The sequence below is a fragment of the Ochotona princeps genome, chromosome 3, assembly GCF_030435755.1.
Source record: "Ochotona princeps isolate mOchPri1 chromosome 3, mOchPri1.hap1, whole genome shotgun sequence".
Classification (NCBI taxonomy): domain Eukaryota; kingdom Metazoa; phylum Chordata; class Mammalia; order Lagomorpha; family Ochotonidae; genus Ochotona; species Ochotona princeps.
Window position 1 is genome coordinate 65,748,395 of NC_080834.1, and position 24,521 is coordinate 65,772,915.

General features: G+C 37.8%; 2 protein-coding genes across 3 annotated transcripts; both read left to right on the forward strand.

Moving 5' to 3' along the window:
* The first annotated feature begins 2,402 nt into the window (after positions 1 to 2,402).
* LOC101522162 (olfactory receptor 5AC1-like) lies at positions 2,403 to 9,077 on the forward strand. Of its 2 annotated transcripts, XM_058661275.1 has the most exons (2): positions 2,403 to 2,420; positions 8,172 to 9,077. In XM_058661275.1, the coding sequence occupies exons 1-2, from the start codon at positions 2,403 to 2,405 to the stop codon at positions 9,075 to 9,077; spliced, it is 924 nt and encodes a 307-aa protein (XP_058517258.1). The 2 variants fall into 2 exon arrangements, with proteins under 2 accessions (XP_058517258.1, XP_004596611.2); XM_004596554.2 differs by lacking the exon at positions 2,403 to 2,420 and having other exon boundaries at positions 8,154 to 9,077.
* A 13,583-nt stretch (positions 9,078 to 22,660) lies between these two features.
* LOC131479818 (olfactory receptor 5AC1-like) lies at positions 22,661 to 23,584 on the forward strand. Its single transcript, XM_058661276.1, has one exon. It carries the CDS (start codon positions 22,661 to 22,663, stop codon positions 23,582 to 23,584), a length of 924 nt encoding a protein of 307 aa, XP_058517259.1.
* Positions 23,585 to 24,521: the final 937 nt, after the last annotated feature.

Genomic DNA, 24,521 nt, shown 5'->3' on the forward strand with positions numbered 1-24,521 from the left:
CATTCAGCTTTGTCATAAATTGAGCCTGGGATCACTTAAGAATTAGCCTGTAGATACATACAGTCACATTAGGTGCAATTTTGGATGTACCTAAAACCATGGCTCACTTTGAAAACAGATTTTGACATCTAAGAGAATGATGAAAAAAAATGGAGATCACATTTTTTATTTTATTTCTGCAATATATTTACATTCACATGCTAGAGTCATAAACATTAAAACTTGTAAATGTAAGTCAGATCCTGAGTATCAGATAAATTGTTATGGGGTACAGCCAGTGATAGCCAGCACCATTGACAGTGGGCCATCGAAATTTGGCTGTGTCCCCTACCCTCTGTCCTGAAACTGAGTGCTAACAGCAATGGAATGATAATTCCATCCTCAACCACTCCCCCCATGTCCTAATTTAGCCATGATATTGGATACAGATGAGTCCAATTAGTCTAGGTGCTTTTTAGCTGCAAGCCCAGTTCCTGTTCCAGCCCATCCGAATGAGCACTAATAAATTCCTTAGCCCACAACACTTTGGTATTCACTCTTGCCCACCTGTGACTCACCTATCAACTGAGAGGGGGTGGTATTGTATTGTTATGTAGCCACTCCCCTCACAAGCCCCTTTAAAAGGCCCGTGAAGTGGGGTCTCTCTCTCTCTCTCTCTCTCTCTCTCACTCTCACTCTCACTCTCTCACTCTCTCACTCTCACTCTCACTCTCACTCTCACTCTCACTCTCTTTCACTCTCTTTCACTCTCTTTCTGGTCAGGTGCTTCCTTTGCTCTGGCACCTCGACTCTTGGCTGATCCAGGACAGGTAATCCCCTGAGCATGGTCCCTGTTACTTCTTAGATTGGATAATGAATATAATAATGTTGTTTCTAATTTGTGTGCTGTCAGGAGTTCCAGGAAAGGTGAGGCCTAGCAGTAGTGGAATGTGGGCAGAGAAGCCAGGGAAAGGTGAATGTCTGCAGCTTTGTGAGTGTGTCCAGGTTATTCATTGCATGCATCTTAGTATAACTTACATTGCTGGGGAAGCTGGGACATGGGTCTTCAGCTTAACGGATGGACTGAGGGTAATGACCATTTGTTCCTTTTGGGATTATGTTTGGTTGGATTATGATTGGTTAGATTGCCATATGGACTTGTGATTTGCTATTTCTAGTATGCTCTATTATCACCAAGCTTGGTTAATAAAGACTCCTTAATAAACCTTAGACATGTCTGGTGTGATCTTGCTCGTACCCTGCAACAAAATAATGTGACTAATTTTCTGATAAAATTGAAATTAAGGAGATATCTAACGTACCAAAACTCTGTTAGCTGAATGAAATTCAAAAGTTTGCTTCAAACATAAAAACCCATGGAAATTTGTTTAATAATAGTATGCTATGAAAACAGAATTGTATAGACACTATGAAGGATATAAACTTATAAAAAGGAGATTCAGGAAGTTACATGTGGTTACTTGGCTCTTCAAGGCTTCCAACAATTTTCTTTCCAAAAGACTTGTATTTAGAACTTTTTCTTGATATTAGCAAAATGACAGAAGCCATGAAAAGTATAGGTGGACTGGAAGGTATATAATAATTTTTCATTTGTCAGGCCCAGCGCAATAGCTTAGTGGCTTAAGTCATCGCCTAGTATGCACTGGGATCCCATATGGGCCTGGTTCTAATCCCAGAGACCACGCTTCCCATCCGGGTTCCCCTTGTGGCCTGAGAGAGCAGTCAAGGACAGTCCAAACGTTTGGGACCCTGTATCTGTGTGGGAGACCCAGAAGAGCTCCTGTCTCCTGGCTTTGGATCGGCCCAGCTCTGGCCATTGTGGTCACTTGGGGAGTGAATCATTGGACGGAAGATCTTCTCTGTTTCTCCTCTTCTCTGTATATTTGACTTTGCAAAGAAAATGAATAAATCTTTAAAAAAATGAATACAGGAAATTGCATAGAGATGACATTAAAATGAAACTAAAGATACAGGACACTAATTAAAAAAATTTTGTTTTGATTTGTTAAAGCCGTAGTTCCAAAAGACCAGTAATGTAGAACAGGATAAAGTCCTCCATAGTCAAGACTTTTTTTTTTTTTTTAACACGCAGGAGGTCTGGTCTTTTATTCAAACAGGGTAGGGATAGGAGCAGAGGGAGACGGAGAGAAGGAGGGAAGGGAATGTTTCCTGCCACCATGGCACAAGAGGTCTACAGGGAAAAGGGGAGAGAGAAAAGTAGGGGGCAGGACTAAGCAGAATAAGGGAAGCTCCAGGCAGGAGAAGGAATAGCACATAAAAAAGGGGAAACACATCTCCGGGAGAGTGCTTGTTTTGTGCCTGGGGCGGGCTTTGTAGGGCTGTGAAGGATTGGTGGGTAGGATTGTCAGATTTTTTGGATGGATAGAAGCTTTAACTTCTGAATGACTGATGGAAATACTGTAGCCAAAAATAACTACATAATATTTAATGAATCAAATTGCTAGTGATACAGGGACAGATTTTGTTTTATAATGTCTAACACAGGTGACGAAATTGTTTCATCATTACACCAATGTTCTCCTCTTAACCTGTCTCAATTTTCAGGAAAGATTAGGACGTTAATTCTAAAATAATACTCGGCAAAATTAACTGAAACCACAGGAATACCCTGGCCTTAATTGTTGTCTTTAGTTGTTGCATCATTAACCTTTGCATCTTCTACTGGACATAATTCAGCTTCTTATGTAATTGCTGCTGAATGACCCATGATCTTAGTGATAAAGCCGGGTGTTATCCAGGTTTTGTTAATACTGACATGACTGAATATGGTTTCTAATTTTTTTGTTCATTTAAACAACTCAAATTTTAAAATAGAAATACTTGAGCCATCTTCTGCTGCTTTCCCAGGCCATTGCCGGAGAGCTGATAGGAATCGTGGCCCATATTGAATGCCAACTCTCCAGTGGATGTTACTTGTTAAAAAATTCTTGAGTGACAAGGTGAAAGGAATCTAAGACTCTGAATTATTGAGTGGCATAGACTATTCTTTCAATTAGGAACCTGTGCATTACACTTTAGACTAGGGAGAACTGAATTGTATGTAGCAATACAGTTAAAATATGGGGATTATATGTATATGCAGTGAGTGTTACATTAAGTGGTACACATATTGAGCACTCACATATCCCTCAATGATGTAGAGATAATTATGGTCTATTTTCAGCATAGATAAATGGATATTCAGGCTAAAGAATATTAGCTATTATCCTTGTCCGTGGAATAGTTATTTGCTAACTTTAACTTGAGAGATTGTTCACAGGGAGTATAGCTTTAGAAATGTTTATAGGTAGTGATAACATTTGTTGTTATGGAGAGGTGAAGTACAATGTGGTCAGTAAATGGACTGGAAGATCTTGTTAGCAGTCATAGACTGTATTGTAAGGAAGTTGTTTAGTAAGTTTAGGCAAGGTATGAAAACAGAAAGAGAGAAGAAGAGAAATTTCCTTTATTGGTTTGTTCTCCAAATCCCAAATATATAATATTCAGGACTGGATCAGGTCAAAGTCGAGAACCCGAAACTCAGTTTGCAGGTGGCAGGAGAGCAAACCCTTGCGCCGTCATTCCAGTTTGAGTATTAGTGGAGGGTAGATGGGAATAGCTGGGGTTGAAGCAGGCAGCCCTGTGTGAGATATGGGCATCTCAAGCTGTAAGTTCACTGCTGCACCAAATTCCCATGCTTGCTATAAACCATGCATATTAAAAGAATTGGCTGCAGTTTGCACACCTTTATCGAGTAAAATCTAGAGGAACTGGAAGCAGTTTCCACAACAGAATTAAGGGTAAAGTTAGTGTCACGCTTACGTGTCTTTTTCATGATGTGCATAACTGCTTTCTGGTAACCACATTTTCTGAGCCAGGAAGCACTAGATTATTGCATTTCGAAAGTGAGATAGTGGAAGACTAAATCTCAGTTTGGGACATGTTAATGCCAATGACTTTACTTCCATTTAAATTCACATAGATTCAACTTGTAGTTGACCTGTTGCAAATTAAGAGCTACAAAGAAGGAAATAAGATTATTCTAAACTCTGTTCTGTGGTATCTATACCATATGCCTTTTGAGTGAGGCCACAGGGATTTTGTAAAATTTTTAATAATAGTAGCTAGTTGAGTAGGGGTGATTTAAGGATTAGCTCACAATGCCCAGTAGAATAAATTAATTTCATCCCGCTGAGTGTCTATTGGGAACATCAAAGGAGTGTCTTTTTTTCTTTTTTAAATAAAGACTTGGTTTGAAAATAGAAGGAAGAAATATAGTCCTCTAGCTTGTAGTTTTCAAGAATTGGTACACAAATAATATTTGTTACTCTAAATTTTGTTACTTCCAGAAAGAAAATGCAACTCCGATTTCTCAACGTTTTGTAGCATTGGGTGAGAATATAGAGCTTTTCATAAACTTTTTATTATAGCTTAGTAATCTGTCTGTAGGATAGTAAAATATCCAAGCAAGAAAATCCTAGGCAATATAAATGTTTAAAATCAGCAAAAATAATCTGGATAGTTAAAAGTAAATGCCCCATCTGAATGTGTTAGTTGTCATTAATACTGTCATTAGGAAAAAATAAACTTTATTTTTTGTTTTATTTTATGTATTTAAAAATTTTTTTCATGATACAATATCATTGGCTCAGGGTTTTCTCCTTCCACTTCCCCATTTCTGTCCCCTGATTTTCCCTGTGTCATTATAATAGTATAAACTTTAGTAAACTTTAGTAACAGAGGACTTTTTAAAGGATTTATTTAATTTTTGCTGGAAAATCAGATATAGAGAGAGGAGGAGAGACAGAGAGGAAGATCTTCTGTCCATTCACTCCCCAAGTGGCCACCTGGCTGGAGCTGAGCCAATCTGAAGCCAGGAGCTCTTCTGGGTCTCCCATGTAGGTACATGGCCCTGAAGCTTTAGGCTGTCCTCTACTGCTTTCCCAGGCCACAGGCAGGGAGCTGGATGGGAAGCAGGGCAGCCGGGATTAGAACCGGCGCCCATATGGGATCCTGGCATGTTTAAGGCGAGGACTTTAGCTACTAGGCTATGGTACTGGGCCGAGTAGAGGATTTTGTTATGCTAATAAAACATCAACACAATTTGATGTAGATATTTTTAGATTTTTTTGTTAAATGGATATAGTTATGCTGAACAGTTATGCTGTTCAAGTCTCAACTATTTACTACTTTTCAGAATGAGAAATATTTGTTTTTGGTTTGTAGGCTAAATGCCTAAGAATTTATTAATTTAATTGAATCATGAGGATATGGCCTAATGTCACTACAGGTGTCTTCAATAGATTTTTTGTGTCTTATGTATCACATAACCTGTGAGAAAAAATTCACAAAGCCAAATCTTACACTTAGAATTAACACTGTGAATGCATTGTGCACACTAGGGCTTTCTGTGAATAAATATTTAAAAGAAAAATTTTCAAACATTCATTATTCATTCAGTTTTAGTGAAGACAAGCTTTTATTTCACAACTATTTCTTATGGTGATTTTTGCTCATATCTGTACAATAGAGAAACCTAATTATTGTCATATTTTCTGAGAGTAAAAATGTCCTATTCACTAAGCATGGAAAAGAATGACTTTAAAATGGAATAATTCATCCTGATGCATTCATTTTTCTTTTTCAAAATAATCTAGAATTTTCTATGTATGCCAGAATACTCTTTGGATTTCTTTTGTAGACTGCTCAAAAATCATGAAAAAAAAACCTACATATTTTTACTTTGTGTGAACACTAAATATTCTATCCATAGCAATGACAACAAATATAGGACTCAGTAATAAGTTTAGTGAGAAAATCACTGAAATCACCCAAAAGATCTCTAAAAGTCCTATTACTCTATTAAATCTGTATCTTATGGAATTGCAGAAAAGTTTGTAGTTGTACAAAAAAATGAACAGAACTAATTTCAATGTTTCAGTTATGGCCATTAGAAAATGATGATGATTTTCATGTGTTATTTCTATATTTAGATATTTGGCTACAGAAATTTATTTATAGATGATTATCTCCTAATTTTACATTGAAATTTGGTAGGCATATTCCTGTGTTAGAGAACTGAAATTACATAGCAAGAGACCGATGTGTTTCGGGTAGACGTCAACAGTCTATGTAGGAGTAAGATGGGGGTGAGCTGAGTGGTCTGGGAACAAATTTGGCTGGGGTGTTCTGAGTGCAAGGCAGGAGCTGGTGGAAGGACCACGCCTCCGAGGCAGGTGTCATTCTAAGGTAAATTACCAGGGAGTTTGTGTGCTCAAGGAGGAATCCTGTTCTTCCCTTTTCTTTGGCACATGGTGACCTCCTGGTGGTCTCAGAAGCTAATTAGTAGCGGGAATGGGGCTGTGACCTTATACTATTGCCACATCACTGGAGAAATTTCATATGCCAAGACTTTGAAAAAGCTGGATGACTTCCTCTCCCTTTTGTAGAGAGGAAGCATCTGGTATCTTACCTTTATAATTCTCATCTTGTCGTTCTTATATATAGTTCTTCATCTTCATCCTGCATCATGCAATGCTGGTCATGGAGTATATTGTTTGTTTTTCAGTAAGACAGTTTTCTTTATTTTGCTCTGTATTTTACTCTTATAAGATAAACACATGCCATGATAATTTCCATTTAAATTAGTGTAACCTTTTTGTTTTCATGGCTGTATTTATATCCATAATATGAATTTTCTACTATTGTATGTCTGGTATGTCTGGCCTATATCACCCTAAACTGTAATACATTAGACAGTTGTGTGTTTGTCTTTCTGGAGTGGTCCTTTTATTTTTAAGAATAAATAAATGAATATATTTTGCTATTCAAAAATTTGATTATATGTAAAGTTCATTTTCAAGATATTTGTTGCAATTGATGTTTGCATAAGTAGTATGTGAGTGTTCTTTCCTGACTTTATTCCAGCATCATTTTAAAATATACCTTAATTTCTGCCAATCTAATGTATGAAAAGAGAACTGTGTGTATGTATGTGTATGTGAATTTGAGCTTTGAACCTCTTTCATTTTGCACATTGATCACTTTGACATTTTTAAGTTAAAGTTTCTTTGCATCTATTAAGCTTTAATACTATTTTATCACAGACATAAATCTATTTCATATAAATTGCAGAATATATTTCTTCACTTATTATATACACTTCAATACACAAAGTTTCAGAGTAGCCATGTCTTTACAATGCATTTTTATTCTTTTGAATAAGAATTTGTCTAATCCTTATTTTTAATGTCTTCTAAAATCTTGGAAAATATTGATGGTGTTAAGCAGATTGTTTATATGCTGAAGTTGACAACACTGCCAACTGATTCCATTAAATAAATCAATCTTTTCTGACTGGATAGAAAGACTGTGACTTCTGATACATTCCTGTGTGCATGGATCTAAGTGTCTATTTTTATGCTGGTACACTGGTGTTTGATTTATTGATTTTTATCACACCTTAATATATATTTAAGCTTTATTGAGTACTCTTACTATTTATATTTCATTGAGGAAAATGGATTTTTTTTTTCTTTTTAGGATGAGTATGTGCTGTAACAGAATGTTTTGTTAAAAAGAAATGGTGCTAAATTTGCATGTCACTTGAATTATTTCAAAGTTTTTTTTTTAATTACAGGGAATCTTGAATGTAGATAAAAATAGCCAAATAAAATTCAAAATTAAAACCTCTAACAAAATGAGAAGCACATCTTAAGAACATGATAGTTTGACCTGGCGTGACAGCCTAGTGGCAAGAATTCTCACCTTGCATGTGCTGGGATCCCATATGGACACTGGTTCAGACCCTGGCTGATCCATTTCCACATCCAGTTCTCTGTTTCTGGTCTGGGAAAGCATGTGAAGATGGCCCATGACCTTGGGACACCGTACCTGCATGGGAGACCTGGAAGAGGCTCCTTGCTCCTGGGTTTGGATCAGCTCAGTTATGGCTAGTATGGCCAATTGGAAGTGAACCAGCAGATGGAAGAGCTTTCTTTTTCTCTCTTTCTTTCTGTAAAATCTACATTTCCAATAAAAATGAAGAAATTTAAAAAAGGAACATGATATTTACATAAAAGTATCACTGTTCCTGTGAGAATTTTGTTACCATTGCCTCACTTATTTCATTTTAATAATTATCTAGGTCAGCCATGGCAGAAGAAAACAAGACTCTGGTGAATGAGTTCATCCTCACAGAACTTACAGATCGTCCAGAGCTGCAGAAACCCCTGTTCTTGGTGTTCCTGGAGGTCTACCTTGTCACCATGGTGGGAAACCTTGGACTGATGGCTCTCATCTGTAAGGATCCCCACCTTCACACCCCCATGTACTCCTTCCTGGGCTGCTTAGCCTTTGCAGATGCCTGCACTTCTTCCTCTGTGACTCCCACAATGCTTATCAACTTTTTATCAGAGAATCATGAAATATCCTTTTCTGGCTGCATTGCTCAATTTTATGTTTTTGGTTGCTGTGCAACAACAGAATGTTTCCTCCTGGTTGTGATGGCTTATGACCGCTATGTAGCAATATGTAACCCTTTGCTTTATTCTGTGGTAATGTCCAACAGATTATGTGCTTGGCTGATAAGTGGATCATTTGTAATTGGTTTCATTCATTCAGCCATTCATGTGGGTTTACTAGTAAGATTATCTTTCTGTAGGTCCAATATCGTACAATATTTCTACTGTGAAATTTTACAATTGTTCAAAATTTCTTGCAGTGACCCAACTATTAATATACTCCTGGTGGTTGTTTTTTCAGCTTTTATACAAGTCTCCACTTTTATGATGATTCTCATCTCTTACTCGTGTGTCCTCTCAGCCATCCTGAAGAAGAAATCTGAGAAGGGCAGAAGTAAAGCCCTGTCCACGTGCAGTGCCCACCTGCTCTCTGTCTTTTTGTTCTATGGCACTCTCTTCCTCATGTACGTGCATCCTGGGTCAGTACCCACTGAAGAGCAGAACAAAATGTATTCTGTATTCTACACAATAGTTATTCCCCTGTTGAACCCTTTTATTTATAGCCTGAGGAATAAAGAGGTCATAGGCGCCTTGAGAAAAATAATGAAGAAATAAATAGATTTGTGATAATGTCCAAAGTATTTCTTCTTTATTGTTTGCTGGGAAACAAATATTTGAAAGTTTATGCATGACTCTGCTAGTTTAAATATGTTATTGGTGATCAGAGGATTTGATGTGCTCGGTATGAACATATCTAGCTTTGTTGTTTTTCCTTGTGTTGGGTCCTGTGAACATTCAGTAACACTATCCATAATTGTATTATTAAAAACACTGGACTCCATTTATATTTGAGCCCATATATTTTCAATAGTTTTTTAGAGACTTTCAAAATTATCAGTAGTGATTGGAAATAATACCAGGAAATATTGAGAAATATTTACTTATAATACTTCAAATTGAGGTTTCCATATGTGACTTGTTACTTACATCAATGCAACCTAATCCACTCCTGTAGACCTATTAGTTAATAAGGCTTTGTGGGTTTTGCCTAACATGATGATTTTCATAGATTGCTAAAAGTTAAGCTTTGAGTTTTGCGAGAGAATATTCCTAAAGTGAAATGTACTATTTACAAAAAATTAGAAAAACAACAAAAAGGTCTAAAAAATTGTTGGAGCTTTGAAAAAAATTTAATTCTGCCATGAATTAAAGAGTGAAACAACAAAAGCAGCCATAACCTTAGTCTACATTTATACAAACAGCATCTGTTCAGTTTGGGGTGTTGACTAAAGCATGGTATTCAATAAGTGACAAATTTAGGAACATTTTAGTTTTATAAAAATGATTTCATTTTCAGTATTTTGTTCTATTTCTGTTCCTAAAAGTTTTAGCAGAAGTCAACTTGACCAGGCAGAATGCAAGGAAGTGGTAGAGACAAGAAACTGGTTTAGCAAATAGAGCTGAAATTGAAAAATTGTGCTAATGAATTTTCACTATAAATATAAACATGTTTATATATAAACATGTGTGTATCTTTTAATTAAATACAAGTAAATAAACTAGTGACTGAGATTGGCACAATTTTTCACATTTTTTCATATTGGATTTTAATATGTAATATTAGAAGCGCAGATCAGATTTACAGAGAGAAAGAGCGACAGAAAAATTTCCCATCATGCTTATTTACTTCCCAAGTGACCACAATGGCCAGAGCTGAGCCAATTTGAAGCCAGGAGCCTGCAGCTTCCTCCTGGTCTCCTAGGTGGGTGTGGGATCCCAAGGCCTTGGGCCATCCTCTACTGCTTTCCCAGGCCATAAGCAGGAAGTTGGATGGGAAATGGAGCAGCCGGGGCACGAACTGGTGCTCCTATGGGATCCCAGCACTTGAAAGGAAAGGGTTTAGCCATTGAGCTATTGCGCTGGGCCCAGGGAGCTATATTGGAAACAGTGCAGTAAGGATCCAAATGGTCATTAGTTTCATTCACTGCCTTACAGTGCCAGACCAAAAGGATCTAACAGACATGTGCCAGACTTTCACTGAGCAGAAACACATACAAATAATACCTATATATTTAACCACCCAGTCCATCTGTGGGATAAATTTTACTTGCTATGTTGAGGAAATTTTTTATTGTGTTATTGGATTCAATTTGCCCATTGTTGACATTTTTATATATGTTCATAAAGAAAATTAATCAATAGTTTTCCCTCTGTGGCTCGTTCTTGTCCAGTTTGGTGTCAGGGTAGTTTTGGCATCACGCAACGATTGTGGCTGATTCCAGAGTTTGGTATTTTGGCAAAAGTTTTGGGAAAATTAGTGATAGTTTATTTCTAAAATTGTGGTAGAATTAAGTAGTGAAGTTGCTTGGTTCTGGGCTATTTTCCTGTTGTTGGGAGACTGGTACTGACTGAATCTCATAGCTTATCATTGATCAGATGAAGGTTTCTATATCTTCATGTTTCAAAAAAAAAAAAGAAATCGCAGTATGCATCTTTTGTCAAACATTTGAAGGAATCTGGAAATTACTAACAAATTCTAGAAAATATGTAAACATATGGAGACTGAATCATATTTTCATGAGTGTGTGATGGGTCATAGTAGAAATCAAGAAAAATAAAAACATTCCTGGAAATGAATGAAGATAACAGCACAGCATATTAAAATTTATGAGATACAGTGAAAGCATTTTTTAAAGATTTATTTATTTTTATTACAAAGTCAGATATATGATTCACTCCCCAAGTGACTGCAAAGGCTGGTGGTGCTGCACCGATCCGAAGCCAGGAGCTCAGATAATCTTCTTCCAGGTCTCCCATGCGGGTGCATGGTCCCAGGGCTTTGGGCCGTCCTCGACTGCTTTCCCCGGCCACAAGCAGGGAGCTGGATAGGAAGTATTGCTGCTGGGATTAGAACCAACACCCATATGGGATCACTGCACATTCAAGGCGAGGACTTTAGCGGCTAGGCCACAGTGCTGAGCCCACAGCAAAAGCAATGTTAAGAGGGGATTCTGTAGAGTCTATTTCCAGCAAATAAAGAGGCCTTCAGTGATTTTTCTCTTGACAAAAATATTATGGAAAAAACACGAATGAAAAACCGTACTTGAACTTTCAATGAGGAGACACTATTGGGTTTGTTGAACTTTTTATGCATCAATTAAATTGCAGAGTATTAAGATTTGCACCCACTTCTTTCAACAATAAGACCTCCCTCTGACCTTCGGACTGTCAAGCCACACTTGACTTAAAATAAAGAATGGCCTGGAGAAACTCTATGCTCTTTTCTTTTAGGGTTTTTAATGCCTTTCAGGAACTACTCATTCATTAAATGATGGCCATCAGATTCAGACGTAAAAAGAACTCAATGGATTTGCTTCTTTTTCTTTTCTTTTTTTTTTTTAATGATTTATTTATTTTATTACAAAGTCAGATATACAGAGAGGAGAAGAGACAGAGAGGAAGATCTTCCGTCCGATGATTCACTCCCCAAATGAGTCACAACGGGCCGGTGTGCACCGATCCGAAGCTGGGAGGAACCTGGAACCTCTTCCGGGTCTCCCACACGGGTGCAGGGTCCCAACGCAATTGGCCGTCCTCGACTGCTTTCCCAGGTCACAAGCAGGGAGCTGGATGGGAAGCCGGGATTAGAACCGGCGCCCATATGGGATCCCGGGGCATTCAAGGTGAGGACTTTAGCCGCTAGGTCATGCCGCCGGGTCCTTGCTTATTTTTCTTTAAAAAAAGATTTTATTTTTATCGATTTGAAATCAAAATTGAGAGAGAGAGAGAGAGGGAGAGAGAGAGGATATTAAGACCAAGAGAACAAGAGAAAGAGAAAAAGTCAGTGAGCGACAAAATTTTCCACCTAATGGTTCATTTTCCAAATGGTCACATTGGCTGGTGCCCACGCCAAAGGTAGGAGTTTCTACTGGACTTGCTTATAGGTACAGGAGCTCAAACACTTGGGCTATTTACCCCGCCTTCCTAGGCACATTAGCAGGGAGCTGGATTGGCAGTGCACCAGCCAGGGTTTGAATCAGGGCCTCTATGTTATTTAGCATAACATATGGTGGCTTGACCTGTTTCAGCCCTCTAATGGCAGGTGTTCATTAATGACAGCAACTACTTGACTCTCCATTCCAGCAACTTGCTCAGCATGACTAATATTGCTGATAGAGTAATGCAGCTCTGTTTCATCATGTTCTCAGATTGCTGAGGAGGTAAGAAAGATGGAATTGCTAATACAATACGATAAAATAAAGTGAAATAAAATGAAAACCAGAAACCTCTAGCAGAGAAAACTGTATAGATTATTAGGTGAGAGAAACATAAGTAGGTTCATTTTTGAGTGTAAAACTTGAGTGATTTATTTTGGGTGTCTGTGATGTCATATATAGAACTGAGGGGCTTCCCAAAGTGGTATAAGACAATCTGTTTTCTTCTCCTTCATGAAACATACTATAATAGTAAATCATTGTGGAATTCAAATAGTTTCCTCATTATTGCTTTAGAAATAATTCTGTAATGACTGACTCCTCAAAAATCTTATTGATTTTGGCTTCAATTAGCTTGAATCAGCTCTTAATTGCTTCTTTGTATAACAGTATTTTGTTTTTTTAATTTCTTTATAACAGGCGTGAAAATGTCCATGGAGAAAAGTAGCTGCCCTTTTATTGAGGAAGCTAGTTCAAGATTTCCATACCTAAAATATTTGTTTAGAGGCAATCACAGCAACTCAAGAGCAATTCAGCATAAACACACTTATTTGTTTCTTCCGAGTGTTTGTTTTAAAAATTTTAAGAAGCCTGATAGTTACATATTTGGCAAATAAAAGTATTTCAGTGAAGGCGGCTAAGTCAGTTTCTCTGATATGTAAAACACAAATTCCCACTTCCTTCTTTACAGTAGTCTAAATGAGAACAATTAGATTTGTTCAAATAGTCTTCCAGAGGGTTCCACATGAGAATTGTGGGTTGTGCTAACACCAGTGATTGGAAAACTTTACATCTTTTTTTAAATTTTTTATATTTTTATTAATATTTAGCATTATGTGACAGTTTCATAGGCTCTGGGAATCCCCCCACCCTTCCCCTCCCCTCCCCCCTGGTGGATTCCTCCACCTTGATGCAGTATTACAGTTCAAATTCAATCAAGATTCTTTCCTTGCAAACATATACTAAGCATGGAGTCCAGCTACTTATTGTCCAGATGGGTTGAACAGTTTCTTGGGGAGACCATTTCTGGTCCGAAGTCAGAGCTGGTATAATATCATCACAGTCAATTAAGAGTCCCAATATAACATCAACAGCAATTTGCAATATTATGGAATTGACATGGTTTTCAGTAATCAGTATGTTAAAACAAACAAACAAACAAACAAACAAACAAAAAAACCCCACAAAACAAGTCCTAACCACAACCTATGATTAGCTCATTGACATCTCAATTTTAGTTTATATACAGGACTGGACCGGCTGCTATATACCTTGAAAAGGCTATAGGGTACCATTCAGCTGTCTCGTGTCTATTTCATTTTAGTATTTAGCCATTTGTTGTGTTGATGTATAATTTTGCTGATCTTGGCAGATTTTGGGATAATCTAGACTGGCTTGTAACTCTAACAAGATATTTGTCAACATTTAAGGTGCAGAACATTTTTTTTTGGGGGAGGGGGTGTGCAGGAAAATCCTCAACACCATGGTGAGGAGTGACTAATCTTTGTGTCCCACACAGCAAGGCATGAGCCAATCCACGCCAGCTCTTTCCTGTCAGATTTCAAGCTCTACTTTCTGTTGTTTGTCTATTTATTTTAGGTTTTTTTTTTAGTTTGTATGATTGTTTGTTTGCTGTGAGGGGTTTTCGAAGCGATCCCGATGGTCACTGCGAGGGAGGGCAGGGGTCCAGAGGTGGAGCCAGGCTTGGACCAGAGAAAGCTCTCCTCCCTGGTCCCGAGGACATTTATTGTTCTTCTGTGTCTGCGGACCGCTCAGGGCTTCTGGTTGTCTTTCCAATGACGTTGGTTTCTGCGCGGTAGTGTTTGGACTTCTTCCATCCCCTGCGGAAGCTCCAGTTGGGGGTGGGTGACCTCAGAGTACTCAGCTTCCGAGGGCATCCAATTCCCTGTGGCCTCCTTGGCAGTTGGGGTATAGTCCTTGTTGCTCCTATTAATAGTTTGTGGTGAAGGTCTGGGAGTCTTCGTGGTTGGGATCCAAGCTTCCTCCTTACCACCTGCTCCACTCTGGAGTGCCCCCCTGCTCCACGCACATGACCTGTTAAGAGGTTGTCAGGATCGCACCCGATTCCCCCCTCATGCATTGGTATAGTAGTTTTACTGTTGTTTAGTGCCGCTTTGAGTCTGTTGTCTATGAAATACCAGATTTCATCTTGATAGGCTATATTGTACTTTTTTCTCACCCTTCTTATGGTCCTGAAAGATTTCCCTGCACTCCCTCCCCATTACGGATTAACATAGTGTATTGAGGGTATAGTAGGTTTTATAGTTTTACGATGTAGATCTTAAATATTCTGACATTAATTGTTGGTTTATAGATTATATCGTGTTACCTTATTGCATTGGATACAGGTTGTTAGAGATTGCACTAATATTACACTATACAGGTACTATCTTCCAAGTTGTCATCTTTTCATCTCAGATTAAGGCGAACATGTGGTATTTAACTTTTTGGGATTGGTTCATTTCTCTTAGCATGATGGATTCCAGTCGGGCCCATTTGTCCACAAAGAACTGCATTTCGTTTTTTTTAATAGCTGAGTAGTATTCCATAGAGTAGATGAACCATAGCTTTCTTATCCAGTCTTCTATTGATGGGCATTTTGGCTGCTTCCAGGTTTTTGCGATCGTAGATTGTGCTGCTATGAACATAGGCGTGCATGTTGGTTTCTTGTGTAGGAGATCTTTTGGATATATCCCTAGTAGTGCTATTGCTGGATCATATGGTATGCTGATTTTCAGTTGTTTGAGTATTCACCAAACTGATTCCCATAGAGGCTGTACCAGTCTGCAGTCCCACCAGCAGTGGAGAAGGGTTCCCTTTTCCCTACATCCTCGCCAGCAAGTGTTGGTGGTATTATGTATGTGTGCCATCCTTACTGGAGTTAGGTGGTACCTCATTGTTGTCTTCATTTGGATTTCCCTTATTGCCAAGGAACTTGAGCATTTTTTCATATGCTTGTTTGCCATTTGGGTTTGTTCTTTTGTGAAATGTCTGCCCATTTCCCGTGCCCATTTCTTGAGCAGTTTGTTTGTTCTGGTGTTTTGGTTTCTCTGTAGCTCTTTGTATATTCTGGAGATCAGCCCTCTATCTCCTATGTAGTGTGCAAAGATCTTCTCCCATTCTGTAGGTTGTTTTTTTTACTTTGTTGATTGTTTCTCTAGCTGTACAGAAGCTTCTTAGTTTGATGAGGTCCCATTTGTTTATTTTGGTCTCGATTTCTACTGCTTTTGGAGTCTTTTTTAGGAAGTGAGGGCCTACCCCTAAGTGTTGCAGTGTGTTTCCAACATTTTCTTCCAAAAGTTTGAAGGTTTCTGGATGTAGGTTTAGGTCTTTTATCCATTTAGATTCGGAAAACTTTACATCTTATAGGGACAGATCAAGCCTTCTTGGTCTAGTGTCAAAGATCAATGCTGCACTCTGAGAACCAAGGTGTAATGGTGCTTTTGTGACTATTTATTTTAACATTCTAGTCCTTGCAAAAACCACATGGGTCATGACTGATAATGGAAGAAAACAGCATACTTATTGCTGCTGCAATGCCAATGGCTATTAATTTACCAGATATGTTATTCTTATTAGAACACTACAGTGAAATATCTAGAGTGAGACATGTGACCGCTGATATGAAAACATGTTTCGATAGTGAATGTGGATCAAAATTACTTCATAGGCACCTGTAACGAATAACAGTATACAGTGATGAAATTACTCTAGGACTAAGCTAACTTTTGTCTGTGTTTGAAGAAACTTTATTCCCTGAACATTTCACAGACCAGCAGCCTGTTACATTGCGCTGGTTTGTCAGCTTGATAAAACTGTGGACACTTTTTAAAGATTCGCTTGCACATAAAATTATAGGTAAATCTGAACAGAAATTGTGAAATTTTTCAATGAGAGTGGGTAACCATATCATTAGACAAATTTTTTGTGTTTAAAGATACTAATATCTGGACAAAGAATATGAACTGCTGTTGTATTTGTTGGAAATAACAGTATCACCAAGAGCCCCTGGCTTTTGTTGAGATAGGAGCTAGTTGGAAATTGGATTTCAATCCCTATGGAAAAGGTGAGAATGACTTATATGTGGAAAGGAAAGTAAAACTGACACGTAACTATTACAGGAAGTACTTTAAGTACTTTAGAAGAAGTTGTTAAACAATATCCAGCTTATCTTTAAATAAGCACTCTCTTATAGTTCACTTCATTTTAGACCTGAAAATAAGACATCGGCTAGGCTTCTGACTGATACGTTCCTCATCCTCTGTTGGCTTTGATTTGATTTAATCCTTCCAGTTTGATTCACATGAGAATACAGTGAAGGAAGCCAGATGTGGAAAACACATGAGCACCAAGGTAGAAGGCATGCTGCAATCTGAATTGTCGAGTAGAGTATCTTTCAGTCAGAATCTGTGTATTACACTTTACAAGAGAGATAAATTACATTGAAGCATTCCACTAAAATGCTAGGATTTGAAAATACAGTGAGTGTTGCATTAATTACTACAAATTTTCAGTACACAAATGTCCCACAGTAGCATGTAGTTGGCAAATGAATGCTCATTGTTAAGAATTTTAGCTGATATCGTATGGGCAAAAAGAACTTGCAAATTTTAACTTGAGAGAATGCCGTTGTACAATTTGTTCAGTTTGAAAATGAATTGGAAGACTGCTAGCTGGTGTAGAAGGTGGAGTTAGGAGACAGTTCAATAAGTATAGGCAAGATAGATCCTATCTTGAATTTTAAAAGCTACTAATTTCATTTTGTTAAAGATCTATTTATTTTTATTGGAAAGTCGGATTTTACAGAGAGAAGGAAAGACAGAAAGAAAGATCTTCTGTAAGCTAGGTCACTCCCCAAGTGGCCACAATGACCAGAGCTGAATCGATCTGAAGCCAGGAGCCAGGACCTTCTCCCTGGTCTCCCAGCGAATGCAGGGTCCCAAGGCTTTGAGCCATCCTTGACTTCTTTCCCAGGCCGCAAGCAGGGAGCTGGATGGGAAGTGGAGCAGGCAGGACACAAGCCAGCAGCCATATGGGATCCTGGTTCAAGGAGAGGATTTAGCCACAAAACTATTACACTGGGACTTTTTTTCAGTTTTTTTAGTTACAAGTGTGACAGACAGATGGGTGTACACAGACATACACACACACACACACACACTTTGAGAGGGACAAAGGGAGAGAGAGAGAGAGAGAGAGAGAGAGAGAGGAGTGGGGGGAGAAGAGAGAATCATCCATTTACTGGCTCACTCCTCAAGTTCTCATAACATCTGTGGCTGGGTTAGGTTAAAGCCAGAAGGCTTAGAGCTTGCTTATGGATGTCAGGGATCCAATTGCATGAGCAATGATCTGCTGACTCCTCATGTAAATATTGCAGGTAGCTGCACTGGAAGGGGTGTAGTATGGACTTGAGCCACACTGACGTATGAAATGTGACTGTCCTGGTTATTGCACCAGATGCCCATCCCTTGAGGTAAACTGTGGAGGTAAAAAAAAAAAAAATTGGCTGCGATTTAGACATCTCTGGGGAAAAAAAATCTAGAGGACTTGGCAATTGTTGCAACCATAGAATTAAGGGTGAAGTTACTGTCATATGTTCTGGTGTATGTCTGGTGTTAGGGCTTTATCATTATTATTGTTATGGTTATTATATTTGTAACCCTATTCTCCAAGAGAGGAAACACTGGAAGAATACAGTTTGGGAGTAGAGTAGCAGAAAAATCTTAGCCTCAGATTTGGACATTTTAATTTTCATGCACCCATGGGACTACTAAACAGAAATAAAATTTCTTAGGTGGTTAATCTGTAGTACCATTAAGAGATATAAAAGAAGAAAAACAAGTTTATACTGTATTGTTCTTAGGCATGTTCTAAAAATGTCCTTATAGTTGAACTCCAAGGACACAGAGGCTTTACACACGTTTAATTGCTACAGCTAGTTATGTGGGGATGATTTAGTAATGAACTCACAATGTCTATTAGAGCAAACTTTGCTTCATCCCACTGGGAGTTCACTGAAAATATTAAGGGAATTTAAACATTGTTAAAGGATTGGTTTGCAAACAGAAGAAGGAAATAACATCTTCCTCCAATTTGGAGTTTTCAAGAACTAGTCAATAAGTAATACTGATTCATGTTTGTATCTTTAAGGTTATTTCCTGAATACAAGCATATCTTGTTTCTCGATATTTTGCAGAACTTTGTGAGAGAATTTGTTATTGCAGTTTTTCTTTTTTTGGGTGTAGGTAGCAAAATATCTAAGCAAGAAAATCCTAGACAAAAACTTTGTAAATAGGCAACCAAAATCTGCACAGAAAAAGCAAATTCCTCTCTAAACATTTTTATGTCAGAATTTTTACTGAATAGGCAACCCATTATTGGACGTTTTAAGATATAGTTTGGTTGATAAAACAGAAAAATGAAACATTTACATCTTTAAAAATTTCAACACATTCAGCATTAATGTATACAGCTTTTTTGTTATGATTTCTTTTTTTTGTTGTTGTTGGAAAGGCAGATATACAGAGAGGAGATACAGAGAGAAAGGTCTTAACGTGTACAATTTTTAAAAGGACACATGAGTTTCACTAGTCAAATATTTGTAGTTTCTTAGAATAGAAATCTCTGGCTTAAAGTTCACTGTTAATAACTATATAGGTAGTGATTTGGCTCTATACACTTAGCAATGTTGTTTAATGTTTGATTTAGCTTTTTTTCATTTTTTGGTAACATTCTCCATGTTGTCTTTTGTTAAGTGCTATTACTTTTCTCTTTTAGTAGGACCTCTTTAAGTAACATTTGCATGATAGATCTTGTAGGAGCAAAGTCCTTGAGCCTCTTTTTTTTTGGTGGCATTATTTTGTTTAATTTTCCAAAACAAAGGATATCTTTGCTGAGTAAATTATTTTGTACTTACAATATTTTTTTAATTTTTATTTTAGGATCTGGAATATGTCACTCCATTCTCTTCTTGCCTATAGAGTCTTCTCTGGGAGGTCAGCTGTGATTCTGACTGGGGTTCCTCTATAATTTACTTGGTTTTTTCATGTGTGTATTTCAATGTCTTTTCCTTATGTTCCACCAATGAGAACTTGATTACTATATGTCATGGTGAAGATTGCTTTTGGTCAACTCTAAAGGGTGTTCTATGGTCCTGCTGTATTTTGTTTCCCAATTCTTTTTCCATATTAGTGAAGTCTTTATTATTTCATTGAGTACATCTTCAAACCCAGCTTTTCTTTCTACACCTTCTGGAACTCCTATGACTATTTTCTAATAATTTATATATATATATATGTATATATATATATCATACATACATACTATCTATCTATATCTATATTTACATCTATATCTATATCTATACATAGATATAGATCATGTATGTCCTTTAATTCCTGAATGCTTTTTTTAATAGCTGGACTCAGTTCCTTTCCAACTTTTTTCTTTATAATTTCATTGTTACTATAGGAGGTATCTTCCAATTCCAAGATTTTTCATTCTGATACTCTCATTCTCTTATTGAGGCTTTCTACTGAATTTTCATTTGCTGTATTGTGTTTTTCATTTCTAATAATTTGGTGTGAGTTTGTTTCAGTGTTGCTGTTTACTGTGTAATGCATACCTTAAATTTCTTGGATTCCAGCATACACTTCTTGGTGCTTTTAATGAACTTTGGAAATAATTTAAAAAAATTCTTTATTCCCCAGTTCTTTGACATCCTAAATTAAAACTGAAGTTCACATAGATTTTTGCTCCTTTGTGTGGGAGGCTTTAGTAATCCAACTAGTTATTCCTCTGTCTCTTGCTCCCGATTATTGCAACTCTGATTAGCAATCCTTTTACGTGGTGCCAGGTTGACTTTACTGATGCTGTTCTGTACCGCTCATTCCTTCCAGCGAGTCTTGCTCCTGGGCTCCCGTGCTGCTACAGCCTCCCTTGTCCCTGACCCTGGCTTAGCACTCTTCACCCGCTGTGGTCCTGTGCCGTGGCGACACCATTGCCTCCTTAGCCTTTCTCCTGCTTCCAGTTCCAGCAATATCCAGGTTTAGGGAGACATCAGCTGTGACTTTATCCTACATCACATAGTTGTCAGTGTTGCCCATTGCAGATTTTTTTCTTTCTTATTCTTTCCAGAATCTGCTGGCAAGTAGGTCTGACTGCTAACCAGACCTGTTTGGGCTGGGAGAATACCAAGTCAGTATTGCTTTCCATGTGGGGCCAGGGCTATGAGTTGAGCTAAAAGTGAGGTAGGTCTCTTCTAGCTCAGCACATGCATAGTTCACTGTTTGTTCACATGCTTTGCCTCCAGACACAAAATGCTGCCTGATGTGGCACTAGTGGGCATCTGGGCCGTGGTATCTGCCTTGTTCCCACATCAAGCACTTGGATTCTGCCACTCTGCTTCTGTCATGGTTGTATGAAACGTGTTCACAGGATGGGCAATTTTAAGGCTGGCTTCACGTTCTGAGTTTCTGGTGAACTCCCCTTCTCACCTGGTTGTTGGGGGAGTGTCAGTTGCCAGTGGCATATCTGATCATTGCACTACCCCTTGGCTTCTCTGTGTCTATGGGTCTCCAGGTATCCCGCTGCCATCAGCTTGTCCTCTCCTGTTTCCCAGGATTGTGCCTCTTTGCTTTACCTTGCTAACCCTTCTCTGTCTGTTTAAACCTGTTCTTACCTTATTCTGTCATCTTGAAACTCTCCTGCAGGCATTTTAACTCCTAGGTTAAATGCCCACTCACCTTGTGGAATTCTTTTCTTGATTATTCCTCTTACTTTTTCTTCCACTTATTTCATTCCTATCTTTAATTAAAATTAAAAAAAAAACATAGTTAAAAATGTAAGATCTCTTATTCACATTTTTTTTCTGTGTAAAATAGATATAAAGCCACCACCAGTGCTGCTGGTTTCACTCATAGGTGCCATTTCTGATCTAGCTTCCTATGAATTGCATGGAAAAGTAGTGGAAAATGGCCCAAGTGCATGGGCTCCTGCCATTGAAATGGGAGACCAGGGCGAAGCTTCTGGTTCCTGGCTTGGCATAAGTCTGATGTAGCACTAGCCATTGTGACTACTTAGGAAGTGAACTAGCAGATGGGAGGTCTCTCTCTCTCTCTGTTTCTCACTATGAATTTGAATTTTAAATAAGTAAATAAATTTAACTGTTGTTTGTTTTATAATAATATGAATATATTATTTACTTTTATCTGCATCTTATTTTTTTTAAATGAATGTGTCACCTGGTAATTCCCAATTCAGTTAGCTTAGGTTTTAGGTTAGCTTGAGTGAATATTATTCCACTATATGGTCACACTGTGCTTTATCCAACAGTTGTACAAAAAATGTGCCCAGTGTTTTCACCTTGAGTAGGGTGAGAAATCTGTTTATTAAGGCGATTAATCTTGTTTACTTCCAGACTAATTTCAAAATTGAGACCCACTAGTCTCTACCAATCCAATTATTCTTTTACTGCTGGATAAAACTTGTCAGAGTCTTCTTATACATTTCAAATTACATTAGAATATATTTGTAGAGTAAGTTTTTGCATGGAACTTCCTGTCTATTCTAATGTCACTAAATGGTAACGTGAGTTATGGCATTATTACATTTTGATATGAAAGTATTTTGACTGTTCTTACTATTTATGTTTCTCTTGAAAATAATGGAAATATTCCCCTGTATATGAATCTTAAAAGTGAATACAGGTACAAAACTACATAAACAGGAATGGCATTATGTTTATGTTTCATTAGAGCCAATTATTATTAGCAACTTTTTACCAAAGACAAGTTTTATATTCTGTATGAGTAACCATGTGAAAATAAAAATTTGAAGCTACTAAAATTATTAGAAGCACTTTAGGGAATAATATGGTTACATGAAAATATTGTTAGTTCCATGATTGTTTTATGACAGTTTCCTGACTACTTTCCCACATTGTGGTGATTGTCTAGGTCAGCCATGGCAGAAGAAAACAAGACTCTGGTGAATGAGTTCATCCTCACAGGACTTACAGATCGTCCAGAGCTGCAGAAACCCCTGTTCTTGGTGTTCCTGGAGGTCTACCTTGTCACCATGGTGGGAAACCTTGGACTGATGGCTCTCATCTGTAAGGATCCCCACCTTCACACCCCCATGTACTCCTTCCTGGGCTGCTTAGCCTTTGCAGATGCCTGCACTTCTTCCTCTGTGACTCCCACAATGCTTATCAACTTTTTATCAGAGAATCATGAAATATCCTTTTCTGACTGCATTGCTCAATTTTATGTTTTTGGTTGCTGTGCAACAACAGAATGTTTCCTCCTGGTTGTGATGGCTTATGACCGCTATGTAGCAATATGTAACCCTTTGCTTTATTCTGTGGTAATGTCCAACAGATTATGTGCTTGGCTGATAAGTGGATCATTTGTAATTGGTTTCATTCATTCAGCCATTCATGTGGGTTTACTAGTAAGATTATCTTTCTGTAGGTCCAATATCATACAATATTTCTACTGTGAAATTTTACAATTGTTCAAAATTTCTTGCAGTGACCCAACTATTAATATACTCCTGGTGGTTGTTTTTTCAGCTTTTATACAAGTCTCCACTTTTATGATGATTCTCATCTCTTACTCGTGTGTCCTCTCAGCCATCCTGAAGAAGAAATCTGAGAAGGGCAGAAGTAAAGCCCTGTCCACGTGCAGTGCCCACCTGCTCTCTGTCTTTTTGTTCTATGGCACTCTCTTCCTCATGTACGTGCATCCTGGGTCAGTACCCACTGAAGAGCAGAACAAAATGTATTCTGTATTCTACACAATAGTTATTCCCCTGTTGAACCCTTTTATTTATAGCCTGAGGAATAAAGAGGTCATAGGCGCCTTGAGAAAAATAATGAAGAAATAAACAAATTGAGACAACATTCAAATTTATTTGCCTTCTACTTGAAAAAAATCCCGAGGTTCTATAATGTGGCCATGACTCTCATTTCACTACGTCATTGGTTGTCAGAGGAGTCAGTGCTCTTTATGGGAAGGATTTCAGCTTATATTATGCTTCCTTGATTATGGGAAGTATAATGTATTAGTGAAGATTTGATAATATTATCCATAATGAATTATTATAAAAGCAAAACAAACACGAAATAGGGCTCTGCTTTCTATTGGGGAGTTAACATTTTGAATATTAGCTGTTTTCTAGGGATTTCCAAAATCACAATTAGTAGCAAGAAATTTTAGCAAGAAACACTGAGAAATATTTACTGATAATACCTCTAATTGAGGTTGCCCTCTGTGCTTTCTTATATCAATGCACTCTTGGCCAGTCCTATATACCTGCAAATTAATACGGCTTCATGGGTGTCTGCCACACACAATAACTCACTGACTGATGAAACACAAGCTCTGCCTCTTGGTATATTTACTGCTTAGGAACAAAATTCAGAATCGCTGAACTTTTATTTTAATGGAATTTAGTTTTTATTTTTGAAAGATTTACTTATTTTTGTTACAAAAACAGATTTACCAAGAGGAGAAACAGGGAGATATATCTTTCATTAGTTGATTCACTCCACAAACGGCTGCAATGACTAGAGCTGATTCAATCAGGAACCAGGAATTTCTTCCAAGTCTCCCATGCAAGTGCATGACCCTAAAGCTTTGGGCCATCTGCTGCTCCTTCCCCAGGCTGTAAGTATGGAGTTGATGAAAAGTTGAGCAGCTGAGACACACCATTACTTACATGCAGTGCCAGTACTTGCAGGTATAGGATTATGGAACTTGGTGAAGGACTATACTATTGTGGTAATATAGGGAAAATCAGTAGTGGTGGGAGATGTTGGGAA

What these genes read in the sequence shown, in the direction of transcription:
- LOC131479818 (XM_058661276.1), top strand. Translation starts at nt 22,661, where the DNA reads ATGGCAGAAGAAAACAAGACTCTGGTGAATGAGTTCATCCTCACAGGA.